Source organism: Populus euphratica, unplaced genomic scaffold (assembly GCF_000495115.2).
Source record: "Populus euphratica unplaced genomic scaffold, PopEup_1.0 scaffold1.1, whole genome shotgun sequence".
Classification (NCBI taxonomy): domain Eukaryota; kingdom Viridiplantae; phylum Streptophyta; class Magnoliopsida; order Malpighiales; family Salicaceae; genus Populus; species Populus euphratica.
Genome location: NW_011499845.1, coordinates 8280333 through 8295650, shown reverse-complemented (window position 1 = coordinate 8295650; position 15318 = coordinate 8280333). Strand labels below are relative to the sequence as shown.

Here is a 15318-nt window from a genome sequence, read left to right as displayed (position 1 = left end):
GTCATTCTCTGTCTGAGTTTTTTTGTTTGATATCTAATGCCTGCAAAATCTTTTCACTACAACTCCTGATAAGCATTGATGAAACTGCGGTCTGTTTCAATTGGAGAGATTGTTAGCATTCAGCACTGTGCATGTTGATGTTGATCTCTTACCGAACTGTTGTTGGATGTTGTAGTGAAAATGTTGGACTGGGGGGAGGATGGTATTGCCACAACTGCTGAAACCACTGCTGTGCGGGCATCATTTCAGCAAGAGGTTGCTGTCTGGCACAAGCTTGACCATCCTAATGTTACAAAAGTACTAACTCATTCTTAAACTTGTCATGTTCATTGTATTATGAGCACCATGTTACATGAAAGTTGGCTTTTTTGGGTCATGCAATTGTTCATCTTGTATTACCTTACCAGTAATTACATTACAGGTTCCTCTTGGCAAGCATGGTTTTCTTGACACTTTGCTTTAAACATGGTTATATTTCTGTATCTTATCATAGTGGATGGAATTCATAAACTATATGTAAATTTTGACATACATCAACAGGAAAAATGTTTGCTACTTAAACAAGATTTTTTAGTTGAAACCATATGCTTGAAGGATCATCCTCCCAGTCATTCTGGTTATTACCATAAGCTTATCATTTGTGTTATTTTTATTTCTGATGCTTTATTTTTTTTTACAGTTTGTTGGAGCATCAATGGGAACTTCAAACCTGAAAATTCCTGCCAAAAACCCATCTGATGGTTACATCTCCCTTCCTGCTAGGGCATGCTGTGTTGTTGTTGAGTATCTCCCTGGTGGGACGCTTAAACACTACTTGATAAGAAATAGTCGAAAAAAACTTGCTTTTAAGGTTGTGATCCAACTTGCTTTGGATCTCTCAAGGGGGTGAGTTTTAGCTTTTGTTTATTTTCTTTTATTGAAAAATTCCCTAAAAAAATGAAATTAAAGACTAGTTTTACTAATTTGCAGTCTTAGCTATCTACATTCAAAGAAGATTGTACATCGTGATGTCAAGACTGAAAACATGTTACTAGATTCTCATAGAAATCTCAAAATTGCTGATTTTGGTGTTGCCCGTGTTGAAGCTCAGAATCCATGTGACATGACTGGTGAAACTGGCACACTTGGATACATGGCCCCAGAGGTATTTCATGCTTTAACAAAACCTTTTCTTCCCTAGGCAGAAGTAGTTTATAAAGAAAATTTTGCATATTAACAAGTGATTGGTTATATAAATAAGTCCAGAAATGCATATAAATGATGTGTAAGGATGATAAAATCAATCCTTGTGCCATGTTCAATATGGAATCTGTGAGGGTGTGTTTTTTCTGTTAATTATAAATTCATAACCATATGGACACGGGATGCAATTGAATAGGCATATTTGAATTGTTATTTAATTGCAACTATCTAATCTGATACTTATGCAGGTTCTTGATGGCAAACCGTATAACAGAAGATGTGATGTCTACAGCTTTGGCATCTGCTTATGGGAAATATATTGTTGTGACATGCCTTACCCTAATCTTAGCTTCGCTGATGTCCCCTCTGCTGTTGTTCGACAGGTTAGTTTGTAATTTAAGCAAGCCCTCATGCCTAGTTCTTCTTCTTATTTTTCTTGCTCTTGCTTTTCTTTCTTTCTTCTGGTTATATGGTGACTTGAGGAGGCTCAAAGAATTGTTATCACCGTTCATAATTAATTAATGGATTTAGGAAAGAATTTTGTGACCATATTGTTATCCACATGACATGTGATTTGACATCTCGCATGTGAGGGAGCCATTGTCAGCAGTTCATGAATGACTCTGGTCCATTTCTTCTTTCAAACTCAGTGATGTACATGCCCTTCTAACTAATTTATTGTACAGCATTGATGCATCCCAGCTACTTTTAGCAAAGTGGCAATATTGAATTGACATCACTGGATATTCCTCGTAATGCTTTCAAATGCCTTCATTGGTTTTTACAAGCAAGGAAGGAAAAGGCTAAGCTTAGTTAAATGTAAAGCTCTCGAGAGAATTGATATCGTTTTATGAAAACATTTTGCTCTTTTGCTAAAACTTTGTTCAAGATCTTAAGATCTAGCATCCAGCCAAAGGTCATCAAATATTGGGAAATTCATGCTGCATGATTTCATTGGCAGAATTTACGGCCAGAGATTCCAAGATGTTGTCCAAGTTCTTTAGCAAATGTCATGCGAAAATGCTGGGATGGAAATGCAGAAAAACGTCCTGAAATGGCTGAGGTGGTGAAAATGTTAGAAGCGGTTGATACAAGCAAGGGAGGGGGGATGATACCTGAAGACCAGGCATCTGTCTGTTTCTGTTTGACCCCTGCTCGCGGACCCTAAGTTGTGTTCTTCACCTTCCTCCTCGTTGTCTCTCCCCCTTTCATTTTGTAATGAGTCGGAGTTGCGACATCCAGCTCTTAGTTCGATTGGTTATGATCTTTTGCTTCACAAGATGAAAAACATTCTACTCATTATTCTGCAAGAATGGGGAAATAAGGTGGTTTTTTAATTGTTTTGAAGTTGTAATCTTTTGCTTATTACAAGCTACCGGGCTTGTTGCACATGATGTGTTTACACTGGAAGGGCTTTGCAATTCATGCGTGATAGCTCTTGCATTTTAGGAAAGCAGTTTTGGTAGATTGGTTGGATCGGGACGTGTGAATAACCGGTTAGTGGCATGGAACTGCAGCCTTTTGAGGATGTAAGCCTGTAAACATTTTTTGCTGCGCCAATTCTTACAGCTGCTGCCTTTACCTGGTTCAACCTGCTAAATTTTGCTGTTGATGGGAGCTTTTGGATACGAGTCAATGCAATGAATAGCATGGTCTCAATCCGTGTTAAACCTTCTTAAAATGAAAAAAAAAAAAAAGGCAACACCATACAAGTGTGTGTGTGTGTAGAGGATGTATAGCTAGACGGCTAAAGGAGTCCTTGGGGTAGCTTTTATGCATTGAGGCTAAGAGGTTTTTTGGCTTTGTGTTTTAAAATGTTTTAAGTCCATTTTGAAAGTGTATTTAACGTGGAAACATGTCAAATTGATCTATTTTATTTAGTGTTTTTTGAGATAATTTTGATGTATAAATATAAAAAAATATAAAAAATTATTTTGATATATTTTCATATCAAAAAACATTTTTAAAAAATACCCTCCATCACAATGAAGGCACTAAATTCATCATCCTTCCCTTGGGATGGTCATGGCATGTTTATGAGAAATTTTTAAATTAGAAACGGTGAATTTGAATCGATTTCTGTCCACGCTCACTGTGGCTTTTGTTTATGGTTTGAAGTATGCATATCCAGTGTTGCGAGTTAAGATGAAAAAATCTGGACGTTTCTACCTTTCTATAGCTTGGGCCAAGCCCATATTTGTCAAACGCCACCTGAAGCCCAATTCTGAGCCTCAAAACATAGCTCTGATCAGACCCATCCCACCCATTAAGCGGATATTGGACTTAAAGTGCACAAAACCCTGACATATTTGTGTGTACGACAGAAGCCCATTGGCTAAACTTGAAGATTTCAAATTAAAGAGATTTCGGGCTTAGAAATATGAAGCTTTCTCCTACCATGTAAAAAAAAATAAAAATAAAAATAAAAATAAAAATCCCGATCCACTAGTGTGCAAGCTTTAATGAACTGGCATTTTATAAATGGAGAGTGATTGTGTGAGCAAATTATCCAGACCACAAAAATTGTGTCTACACGATAAGATTGTTGCCTGTCTCTGCTTTACTTGTCTCTTAGTGCACAAGTCCTTCAAGATTTTCCAACAATAAGTGGAACTCCCAGTCGGATCAAATTGATATTGCTTGCCCACTTCCTTTCGTCTGGAAATCGCTGTACCTAAAACGACAAATTTATGGTCATTTCAAACATTGCTATATATAGTTTTTTTTTATATATATATATATAAATAGCTTGTTTGATATTATAATGATAGTTTGTTTTTTAAAATGTATTTTTAAAAATATTTTTAAATAATATATTTTAATTTAATTTAAAAACTTATTTTTGATATTAATATATTAAAATAATTTTAAATAAAAAATAAAAAATAAAAAAATCTAGCCAGCCCTGTTTACAATCAAGATTGTAAGGGATAATTGAAATCTAATTTATTGTTAATTCTCTTCATTTTCTCCCTTTTCTAAACTTTTATTATTTACATAAATGTTAGGTGAATTTGTGTGTACCTCAACTCCTTCTACAAACTCTAAAATTAATAATTATATAAATTTTTAATAATTCTAAAATAATTTAAACTCATAATTAATAAAAAATAAATCCAATACTTGAACAATTAAACTAAACTCTTCAAATCCCCTCCACTAAATCTTATTAAGGGCGTTAGTTGTTGGATACGGGCGTCCTGCATGTACAGAGGAATATGTGATTTCCACGTTGGTCTAGTGTCTGCACACACGCAGACCACTATGTCACATGTGGTAATAAGGTGGAACCTTAAAATTTCGTAACCCCTAATGATAAGGAAAAGGAAAAGTGATGATCGATTGATAAAAAAAAAAAAAAAAAGTTCTAACATTTAATCTGGACCACCTACTATATAGTTGGAGGACTTAAAAAAATTAATAGCTTATTAACTATGGGACCACACCCACATATATGTTTGTTTATGAATGTTAGCTGAAAAGAATGTTTGATGGTAACTGTATGCTTAAATTTATTTATTTTATCTATGTATTTCATATAATAAAAATTATATTTAAGATATGAATTGAAGTATTTTGAATATAAAAACATTTTGAATTGCAAAGCATGTATACTGTCTTAAAACTATATCAATGTTTGACATAATCAAGAAGTTAGGTCAATGCTATTATTATGCTGTTGTTAAAATTCGATGATTTTTGCGTAGTAAAAAGATTTTGCAGGAGATTCAATAAATAATTAATAACAATATCTTTTTCTTATTTTATAATTCTCCGTACAGTTCTTATTTTATTCTTTCCCTCTCATTTTTTGTAATTTACATATCTATTTTTTATTTATTTATGTTGTACCTTGCTTTTGAGAGCCATCGATTTGTATATATTTTTATTTTAAATTGATTTAAGATATAAATTAATCTTTTATAGAATCCATTATAATTCATTAATTGTCTTTAAACTTACTAAACACATTGAACAACTCATATCTTAATACTTGTTTATATCCTTAATTTCATCATCAGTTATTATTATATATATAACAAACACAATCTATACATAACAACTTCAAAGTTAAAAAATATTAAGATATAAGGTGTTAAACCAAGATAAAATTTTACTAAAGAATTCCATAAACCACATTTTTTTTAAGGTTAAAATTTCATATCCATTAGAGAGTTTAAAAAAACTTTGAAATAAAGCCCATAAATTATCGATTAAAATTTCTTATATTTCTATGATTTATTTAGGATTATTTTTTCTATTTAAATGATAACTCTTTTATTGTTTTTGAACTTTATCTAGGATATTTTTTCCTAGTTTGTTTAGGAATTTCATTATTATTATTATTTGGTTTTTCTAATTGGTTGAGGTAAGTTTTTGTGGTAGAGTATCTAAAAAGAAAATATTCATAAATAAAATTTTAAATTAAAGTTTATATGTGATCCATTCTCAATATAATTTGGTTATGTCATGCTTGTTATTTTTTTATACATATATCGGTTGATATCAAAGTCCAACAATCACAAGTGATTGCTTATTGCATAATATTATAATTTTAAGTTATTTTATTTGTTTTTTACTACTAAATAATAATAATAATAGAGAGAGAAGATGTGTTTAGATAAATGGAGACGAGGAGGTTTCCTTAGGAGAGAAAGGTCAGGAGTTGGTGATAGAAATATGCAGAAATAATTATAAAATTGAAAAGAAGTGAACTCATTGTATAGTTTCCCAGGTAACATAAACAATACACACTGTATACAAAAAGAGGACATGCATCTCGAAGATTAATGGGCAGTACACAGCATATATACCCCTTTCTTTATCTTATTTTTATGCAGTAGAGTGGATGTTTTTTTTCAATAATAGCCTCCATGTTTTTTTCATATATTTTCAGTAAAATATATGCTCCAACATGAGGATTGAGATCTTTTGAAAAGACAGAACGCTAATCTAACTGATCTACAACTCGTCAGAGAAGATAATATCGGTGCTTTGCACGCATCATTTTCTATTTTCATCCTTATCTGGTTTTTAATTTTTAATTTTTAATTTTTAATTAATGTATAGCTCAATGGAAGAGGATAAGAGTTTGTATATCTTAGCCATTCTTTAAATCGGATATACATACATGATAAGCATACTCATGCTTTAAATTAAGTTGGAAGTTAACTGTGAAATTTTGTAATTAATTTCTTCGGCTCTTTTAATTATACCATGCAAAATTAAAATACGTCTGCTCATGGAATGTTTCTTAACAAAATCAAATTTTATAGTTTTATGTTAAGGTTTATTATCTAAAAATACGTATAGATGATTAATTACTTGTAATTATGTAAATCAAGGGAGGATATTTTTTGTTTTTACAGAAATTCATGTACCAAGCTATTTCAAAAATTGCCATAATACTTGATTAATATGATTTGGAGCAGTTAATCTTTATTTACGAAGGATTAGTCGTGCTGATGCAAAGAACCGCGACCATTCTTAACTACTTTTATTTAGTCCGAACTTTAATTTTTTATCATGTAAAATAGACACCTTATTTATTTTTACACGTAAGAATTATAAGTCAGATTGTAGTATTTATTTGGTTTGTACTTTGTAGTACGCCAACATGTTTATTTTTGTATTTTAATTTTTTTTTTATTTTAAATTAATATATTTTTATTTTTTAAATCATCTTGATATATTAATGTTTGAAAAATTTATTTTAATTTTTTTTTATTTTAATATAAAAATATTTTTAAAAATAAACACAGCTGCACTCCTGCAGCTTCTCAGCCTCTCCACATTGTTTTCTCTATAAATTGATAGCAATAATTTGGGCAGCATTAACTTGGTGCTTTCCGTTTCTTCCTCCGTATTGGCTATTCGCCATCTCTCTCAACCTCCCGTCTTTCTTCTCAGTCATAATCATTAACAATATGGAATTGGGAATCGTTGAAACTTCGTCGAGGTTGATGACGGATTTCCTCCAGAAATGTGGTGGCTATGCTGTTGTTGATGGCGGCTTCGCCACTGAACTTGAACGACATGGTGCTGACATTAACGACCCTCTCTGGAGTGCCAAATGCCTGATCAGTTCCCCGCATCTTGTTCGAAAGGTAACCCTCACTCACCCACTCTCTATATTTGGAAGCATTTCTCTGTGCAGATTGATTACCTGTTTTGTTTTCCTCTTTTTGTGAACATAAGAGAGAGAAATTAACAGAGGTGTCCACTCTCCATTTTCTTTCCTTTTCCTTTTCCTTTCATCTCCTTTATTTTCATGTTGTTTCCGACCCTGCACGAAATCTTTTTTTTACTAGTTGTATATTTAATCTTGATTGTGTTCTTGGTTCTAATGTTGGATCTGTTTCTACATAGTTACTTGAGAGTCCAGTTTATTTTATTTTTAGTTTGATTGTTAATTATGCATTGTCATAACGAGTATATAAAGAGCTCTTATTTTTAGTTTGATTGTTAATTATGCATTGTCATAACGAGTATATAAAGAGCTCTAACATAGCTTGTGGGCGCCTTAAATTAATTATTTGTAAAAAAAAAAAGGAGATACAAGTATTAAAAAAATATTTTAACTAAATTGTTTAAACTAAGGTAAAATTTTAAAATATAATTTTTATTATTTTTTAATATAATTTATTAAATAAAAAAAATTTAAATTTGAAACTTGCATATATTAGTATTATTTTATATTTAATTTTTTTATCAAATAAATAAAAATGATGAAATTTAAATTTATAATCGATTGATCATTAAAATTCTGATATCACGTTAAATAACTATCTTAATTTAATAATTTAAATTAAAATATGATTTATATTATTTTTTAATAATATATTCTTAAAATTATAAAAATTTTATTTTTATAGCATCTTCTATATAAAAGATGCTATTGGAAATATAGTTTTTTTTAAGTGTAAATGTTTTTTATCTTATACTTTATTTAAAAGATTTAATTATATTTTAATATATTTAATATATAACTATTTTAATAATTCCTTAAGACTCCATTGATTTAATAAATTTAAATGATTCATTAACCCAATGTATATATAATCTTATAAAAAAATATGGGATCAAGATAATTATATAAAAAAATAAATTTAAAAAAATTGTGAAAAAAATTGTGAAAAAAAAATATTATTGTAATGAATAGTATTTTAGTATTTTTGTAAAATATATAGAAATAGCATTTTTATAAAGAGATGGTAAAATAGTATTTTATTTAACACTGTCTTCGAGCATGTAAAATGTGCTTCAAAAAATTAAAATAATTTTTTTCTATTTTTAGAAGAATCTTTTTCCCCTCTTTTCGGCTGCTAAGCCATTTTAGGTTGCTGGTAATTGTGAATTTGTTATGATCCTACCTTGCTTCTTAGAGATAATGAAGGTAACCAAAAGTTAGGACATCGATGTCGTGGCTCTTACATGTATGATACAAAGGGAGCTTGTTATCATCTTCTAACAAATTACGTGGCAAAGGCCCTTTCTTGCCCACACCAATTGTGTTTTTATTGACGTGTCAATTGTCATGCGGTACAAATGAAACGTGTCAATTTCATGCAAGTTAAAAGGTATAAGTACATATTTTAAATTTTTAGATTACGATATTTTTTTTAAATAATATTGAAGTTTTAATAATTAAATGGTTGTAGTATTAAATTTTATATTTTATTTTAATTAATAAAATTAAACATAAAACTAATATAAATTTCAAGTTTAAATAATTTTTATCTAAGAATGTAGATTAAAGAGTAATATAAAATTATTTTTAAAATTTTAACTATTAAATTTAAAATGATTCTTTAATATATAACAAGAAAAAAAATTAACATGTTATTATGTAATGAAAGAGTATTGAGAGTAGAAAAATAAAACGAAAATATTTGGGAAAAATCGAAGAAATGAAATAGATAATTGAAAAAAGTGGTGCACATGAGTTATGTTTGTTTATAAATTTACAATAAAGTTGACAGTTTCATTTCATTCTGCTTCATTACTAGAATATTTTGTATTAGTTTAAAAAATAAAACAAAACAAAATAATTTTTATTTTATTTAAAATCTTTGTTCTAAATTTTTTAGTTAAATTTTAGTTAGAATATTCTCGTTTCATTGGGCATGTTCTCTTTTAGGGTTAGAATTTTGAAAAAATGAAAAGTAATTAAATCAAAATTAACAACTATATAGAAAGATAATAATGATCCCTAGTCGGCACGAAGTTGGCTAATTTTGACTACATGGCCAATGTATTGTACGAAGTTGGAAAACCAGTTATTTTGAACTTTGAAGAAACATGAACTGTGCCAATTTTTCGTGCAATTGTACCAGTTAGACACAATGGATCTCGTGTACATGTTCTTGAGTCCCCAAGCTTAAAGAGTTCATGGACAGCTAAAATTGGGTAATTACATTAGTTGCTGTTCTCGACGGCATTCCGTTCTTGATCGTGAATATTATTGTTGATCGTGTTTAACATGACAGGTTCACCTAGATTATCTTCATGCTGGTGCAAACATCATAATAACAGCATCTTATCAGGTATTTTTAATATTCATAATCCAATTATATTATACTAGTTTTTGAGGAGATAAATTTTAAGCTGATGTTTTTTTAAAAAAAAATAAAAAATAAAACATGTGACAGGCTACTATTCAGGGTTTTGTGGCTAAAGGTTTGTCTGAAGAAGAAGCTGAGTTATTGCTTAGGAGAAGTGTTGAAATTGCATGCGAGGCAAGGGAAATTTACTATGACAAATGTACTACCAAAGGTTCTTTGGATTACATTGAAAGTGGAAACATCTCGAGACGTCCTGTTTTAGTTGCTGCCTCCATTGGCAGCTATGGTGCTTATTTGGCCGATGGCTCCGAGTATAGGTAAGTAAATAAATGATTAACATCATAGTTTTTGCTTGTGCTATCAGATTATGAGACAATATTTCTAGCACAAGCAATCAGCAAATATTACATCAAGTTTATCATGCCTTATTGCAATTCCCTTTTCTTGAACCTGTCAACAAACTGCCGCTTTCTCTCTTTACAGTGGGAAATATGGTGATGCAGTTTCTCTGAGAACATTGAAGGATTTTCATAGGAGAAGGTTACAGATTCTAGCGAAATCAGGTGCTGACCTGATTGCGTTTGAGACAATTCCGAATAAGCTCGAGGCAAAGGTAGTTAATGTATTTCTTAATTACACAAACGAAGTGGTTGATTTCTGAGTAGATCAATTAATGATTCTGTTGCTTTTATTAAGAATGTCATAGCATGTACCTTTTCTGGCAATTAATTCTCGTAATTTTGCTCGGTTTTGTTGATCAGGCTTATGCTGAGCTTCTTGAGGAGGAAGAGATAAATATTCCAGCATGGTTCTCTTTTAATTCCAAGGATGGAATTAATGTGGTCAGTGGTGATTCCATCCTTGAATGTGCCTCCATTGCAGATTCCTGCAAACGAGTTGTTGCTGTTGGAATCAATTGTACCCCACCAAGATTTATCCATGGACTCGTTCTCTCCATCCAAAAGGTCTGTTTTCTGAAGTTAATAATATTTTTGTTAGTTAAAACCAAATTTCCAGAGGAACCTCTGCTTCTACTTAATCAACTTCTGGGACTAACGCTTTTTGGCTGGTTGATCTGGCAGGCAACAAGTAAGCCAATAGTCATATATCCCAACAGCGGCGAGACGTACAATGCTGAGCTTAAGCAGTGGGTGGTGAGCATTCTGATGTTCTTTTTGCTTCAAATAACAGGCTGTTCTTTGTGGGCTTCTCCACCAAGTACTATGTCCCCATAAGGAGGAGTGGCTGAAGAACTGCACAGTTGCTAAATCGTCATTCAGAATTACTGAATATTTTTGCATACAACAGTCCTTTTAGGACAACTGAAGCTCTTTAACATCCAGATGTCGTTAAGAGCAAAAATTTTTCCTGTTTTGATCAATCACTTGCACCATCTCCTTAACTTTAGTGATTCAGAAGTTTAATTCAATGTGTACTGTTGCAGAAATCAAGTGGAGTGGTAGTAGATGAAGACTTTGTCTCATACATAGGTAAGTGGCGTGAAGCCGGGGCTTCTCTATTTGGAGGCTGCTGCAGGACTACCCCAAATACCATCAGAGCTATAAGCAGGGTTCTCTCCAAATATCCTTCAATTTTCTTCAAGTGCCTTAAAAACCGAGAAGCGATCATGTAAAGATGAAGAAACCGGGAATAAGAATCTGATAATCTATCTTTGTTCCACCAAGAGCCTTGTAACCCAATGCTAAGCCCGATGGGTGCATGTAACGTTGTCTTCTCTGTGTATCTCAATTAAATAAATAAAGTTTCCTCTTTTTTTATTTTTTTTATGAATTTTTCCCTTATACAAATGTTTTTTAATAGATTCTATCCTTTTACTGTGTGTTTCATTAACTTTCCTCCAGTTTTAATTTTGTTAAATTATATGACACGTGTAAAAAATATTTGCATTGACTAATAAAGATCATTATTTGAGTAGATCCGGAAGTTTATTGCCTGCGGGTATCTAGGAGGTCTGGACCTTTCAAAGTGAATCCATAGTTAGTGATCTGCAACCAGGCAAAGCCTTGATTGATATGTTTGCTAGATGTGGTGACCCAAAGAGTGCAATGCAAGTTTTCAACAAGGTGATGAAAAGAGATGTTTTAGCCTGGACTGTAGCCTTTGGTGCAATGGCGATGTAGTGAAATGGTTACGAGGCTATTGAGCTTTTCAATTAAATGCTGCAGCAAGGGATTCAACCACGTGGAGTGGTATTTGTGGGACTGCTGACTGCATTGAGCCACAGAGGGTTAGTAGAACAGGGTGGTTATTTTTAGGTCCATGAATGATATCTATTGTATAGCTCCTCAAGCTGTCCATTATGGGTGCATGGTTGATTTGCTTGGCCGAGCTGCGTTGTTGAGCGAAGCTCTTATGTCTTATAAATAGCATGCCAATGGAGCCTCATGACGTGATCTGGGGATCTCTTTTAGCTGCTTGCCGGATACACAAAAATGTAGTGTTGCAGCTTATACAGCTGAAAGGCTAACTGAATTGGATCCTGAGAGGACTGGGATTCATGTTTTTCTGTCGAACATACATGGATATTGCAAAGGGCAGGCTACACCTAAAGAAGAAAGGAGTCCACAAAAAGCCTAGATCAAGTTTAGTAGAGATCAGTGGAGAAATTTACGAGTTAACGTCAGGTGGTGAATCACACCCAAAAAGCCTAGATCAAGTTTAGTAGAGATCAGTGGAGAAATTTACGAGTTAACGTCAGGTGGTGAATCACACCCAGAAATGACCCACGTGGTGAATCACACCCAAAAAGCCTAGATCATGTTGAAAGAGATTTGCTGTAGAATGGCTACGTTCCTGGCCTTGCGAGTGTTCTTCTGCTTGATGTTAATGTGAAGGAGAAAAGAGTAGCTTTTCCCAATGGCCACATCTTAGAGATGCCGGTGAGCTACACAAACCCAAGTTCTTCGTTTATCACGGATTAAATTGGAATCCTCAATTTGGAAAAGGCATTGTCCTAGCAATTTCCGACCTTCCAACCGCAAGAACATTATTTGGAATCAAGAACAAGGGTGAAAAAAAGAAAGCTAAATATGGCTATTTATGCAAGTGACAATTATACAAAAGAAAAAATAACCATTAAGGAACAACCATAAGAGAAGTGTTCCATTTCAGATGCAGGTTATACAGTTCAAAGCTCTTGCCCATGCAATCAAGGAACATCCAGCAAAATCAAGCTTAAAGTCGAGATGTGCTTCATAACTTTGGGAAAATGGAGTCTACAAAAGCATGGTGCATTGGGTCAGATTGCCAGATTTTAGCCACGTGATGATGTGATGATGTGCGCCTGTGAACTTCTTCAACAAGCCAGATGGTGGCTTCAGCTTTACAAGGATGAATCATGATATCCAAGGGCATATGCTCGTCCTCACTGCCAATTCGTTGTTGATCCCACTTATTTAGAAGAATGTTGGTGAGGTAATGCAAGGGCTGCTGATATAGTTGCTTGATGGATTTGCCTAGCCCCACCCATGAGGAAAATGGGATGGCAGAGCCACGTTGTACTGGGATAGGGATGTGCGTCATGTAATCTTGATACATTTCTGCCCTTCTAATCAACACGCCTGAACAATGACACATTTAGTAAGGCTGAAATTTAGATGAATGGTTAAGCATATCTGTTAAACAGGTACAAAACCCAAGTGCATGACTGCCCAGAGTAACTTTCAACTCAAGACAGAATAAAAAATGGACTAGCAGCGGGATAATATTTCAACCAGACAAGGAATATTTTAACAGTTCATTCACAGAGATACAGCCGGTATGACAAAAGAATTTTATCAAAACAATATATAACCAGGATCCAAATCCAAATAGGTTTTAGTACCCTCAGATGTCATTTCTTTGATGGGTTGATCGATTGTAACATAATTGGAGAACCGCTGGCCATCAAGTCCATCATTAAGCTCTATATCTGAATCTGAGGAAGAAGATTCATCCGATGATATAACATCAACCGGGTCGGTCCATGGTATTGTCCTCTTCATGTCACCTACAATGTAACCCTGGACAGAGATCACCAGACTCCAGTTCAGAAGAATGTCAAGCAAAGATAAAAGAGTTAAAAGCTTGAAAATGTCCCTCTGCTATATCGATCACCAGCATACAAATCCAAACTAAATCAAATTTCTATTCACAGTTAATCGCCCAGAGATCCCCAGAACAGTTAATAAGCAAAATAACCATCCAAGGCTCTGCCTATAGACTACAGAAAACAAGTAAACAAATTGGGTAACGTCTACATTGACATGCAATTGATAATAAATGAAGAATAGAAGAGGAGAAATATAACAGGGAAACAAAAGACACTAAAGATTACTCCCAAGAAAAATCACCACAAAATTCATCAATCAATAAGGCAGAAAGTAAACCCTCGTGTTCAACAAACCCTCATAAAAGGTACGCTAATCCAAGCTAGTATTCGAAAATTGCAATTATTTAGCAAAAGACCAAACTGGGACACTCTAAAACCATTCTTGCTTCATTTCCTCAAGAAAGCAGACAATATTTTATTTTGTACTTCTCATCCAATTTCCTACCCTAGATTTGCATGCTGTTGCTGCCTTTTGCATTTAATCGAGCAGAAAACACCAAAATCTTAGGTCGCTGCAAAAACTGTCTTTTGAGCCTTAGGATTTTCTTTTACCCGATAAAAGAATATGAAATAAGCAAAATGCAATCTGTAAATCAAGTTTCTAAAGAGATGAAAAACATCAATGGAGAAGAGTTACCTGAGCAGACAACACGGAATTGCGTAAATCGCAAGTGAGAAAAAATACCGTTAAATTTCTACTAGCTTGACGGAGAAAGAGAGCGTTTTGACTGGTACTTCGTTGTTTGAGCTCTTTGCTAGATGCCCTAGAACAGGAACTACCATTACCACGAAGGGCTTTTTCTTGTAAATGACATGTTCATCCCCATTATAAACCAATTCTCAATTGGATCACCAAACAAGCAAATCTCAAATGGATCCCATCTACTGCAAAACACCCAATCAACTCTCTACCTAAATTTTTTCCTTTTTTTAACTGAAAAATCCTGTACTATTTATTCATGGATTTACAACTCAACAATCTTCAGTTTTAAAATCCAACCAAATGAAGAAGAGCCAGTAAACAAAAATTTATTTATTTATTGCATGATGTGTGAGTTTCCAAACTCATAAATGCTAAGTTGGCAAGCTAGAATTAGTGGAAAAAGGATCTCTTTAATATTATATAAAAAAAACAAGGGGAGAATCTAGTTGTCTAAATCACCCTTTTCTTGTCATAAATTTTAATGAAATTTTAATGATGGGTTTAATTGGATAATGCTTGATTGATGGGTATCCAAATGATAATTTTGGTTTTGTTTAAGACCCTGTTGAGAATTGGGTAATAGTTAAGGGATAAATGTTTTTCCTTTAGCAAAATATACTCCAACTTATTTTAAAATGCTGTAGTTTTTAAAACATTCCCTGGACCTAAAGCCTTGCGCCACCTTTAGTTGAAATAGTTGGATTTCTTTTAAGATTTTCCAGTGTTAATAATTATTTTTAAAAAATATTTTTTATTTT

The 15318-nt window shown here is 32.9% G+C and overlaps 3 protein-coding genes and 1 long non-coding RNA gene across 5 annotated transcripts in view; 2 read left to right on the top strand and 2 right to left on the bottom strand.

Moving 5' to 3' along the window:
• The window catches only part of LOC105127309 (Protein kinase superfamily protein), a 4837-nt gene extending 2103 nt beyond the window's left edge, over positions 1-2734 (top strand). The window contains exons 2-6 of one of the 2 annotated variants that reach the window (XM_011028559.1): positions 176-297; positions 680-885; positions 970-1144; positions 1431-1565; positions 2144-2734. In XM_011028559.1, the coding sequence (XP_011026861.1) occupies positions 176-297; positions 680-885; positions 970-1144; positions 1431-1565; positions 2144-2350 (845 nt within the window). In that variant the 3' untranslated portion in view covers positions 2351-2734. Of the gene's footprint in view, positions 1-175; positions 298-679; positions 886-969; positions 1145-1430; positions 1566-2126 lie in introns of both variants that reach the window. The other variant, XM_011028568.1, reaches the window with a different exon arrangement.
• On the bottom strand, positions 2044-14591 carry LOC105127337 (uncharacterized). Its single transcript, XR_842608.1, has 3 exons — positions 14510-14591; positions 10804-10812; positions 2044-2054 (listed from the first exon to the last, which is right to left on the bottom strand). It is a non-coding gene; the product is annotated as an uncharacterized LOC105127337 (long non-coding RNA).
• Positions 7018-11531, top strand: LOC105127323 (homocysteine S-methyltransferase 3). Its single transcript, XM_011028577.1, has 7 exons — positions 7018-7291; positions 9674-9728; positions 9834-10063; positions 10230-10359; positions 10508-10711; positions 10829-10900; positions 11191-11531. The coding sequence occupies exons 1-7, from the start codon at positions 7110-7112 to the stop codon at positions 11377-11379; spliced, it is 1062 nt and encodes a 353-aa protein (XP_011026879.1). The 5' UTR covers positions 7018-7109; the 3' UTR covers positions 11380-11531.
• Positions 12837-14576, bottom strand: RDM1 (RNA-DIRECTED DNA METHYLATION 1). Its single transcript, XM_011028589.1, has 3 exons — positions 14495-14576; positions 13591-13768; positions 12837-13327 (listed from the first exon to the last, which is right to left on the bottom strand). The coding sequence occupies exons 2-3, from the start codon at positions 13748-13750 to the stop codon at positions 12960-12962; spliced, it is 528 nt and encodes a 175-aa protein (XP_011026891.1). The 5' UTR covers positions 13751-13768; positions 14495-14576; the 3' UTR covers positions 12837-12959.
• Positions 14592-15318: the final 727 nt, after the last annotated feature.

What these genes read in the sequence shown, in the direction of transcription:
- LOC105127323 (XM_011028577.1), top strand. Translation starts at nt 7,110, where the DNA reads ATGGAATTGGGAATCGTTGAAACTTCGTCGAGGTTGATGACGGATTTC. An exon ending in GCCGATGGCTCCGAGTATAG is followed by an intron (nt 10,064 to 10,229) that starts GTAAGTAAATAA and finishes CTCTCTTTACAG; the next exon opens with TGGGAAATATGGTGATGCAG. An exon ending in CGAATAAGCTCGAGGCAAAG is followed by an intron (nt 10,360 to 10,507) that starts GTAGTTAATGTA and finishes TTTGTTGATCAG; the next exon opens with GCTTATGCTGAGCTTCTTGA.
- RDM1 (XM_011028589.1), bottom strand. Translation starts at nt 13,750, where the DNA reads ATGAAGAGGACAATACCATGGACCGACCCGGTTGATGTTATATCATCG. An exon ending in CAAAGAAATGACATCTGAGG is followed by an intron (nt 13,328 to 13,590) that starts GTACTAAAACCT and finishes GTCATTGTTCAG; the next exon opens with GCGTGTTGATTAGAAGGGCA.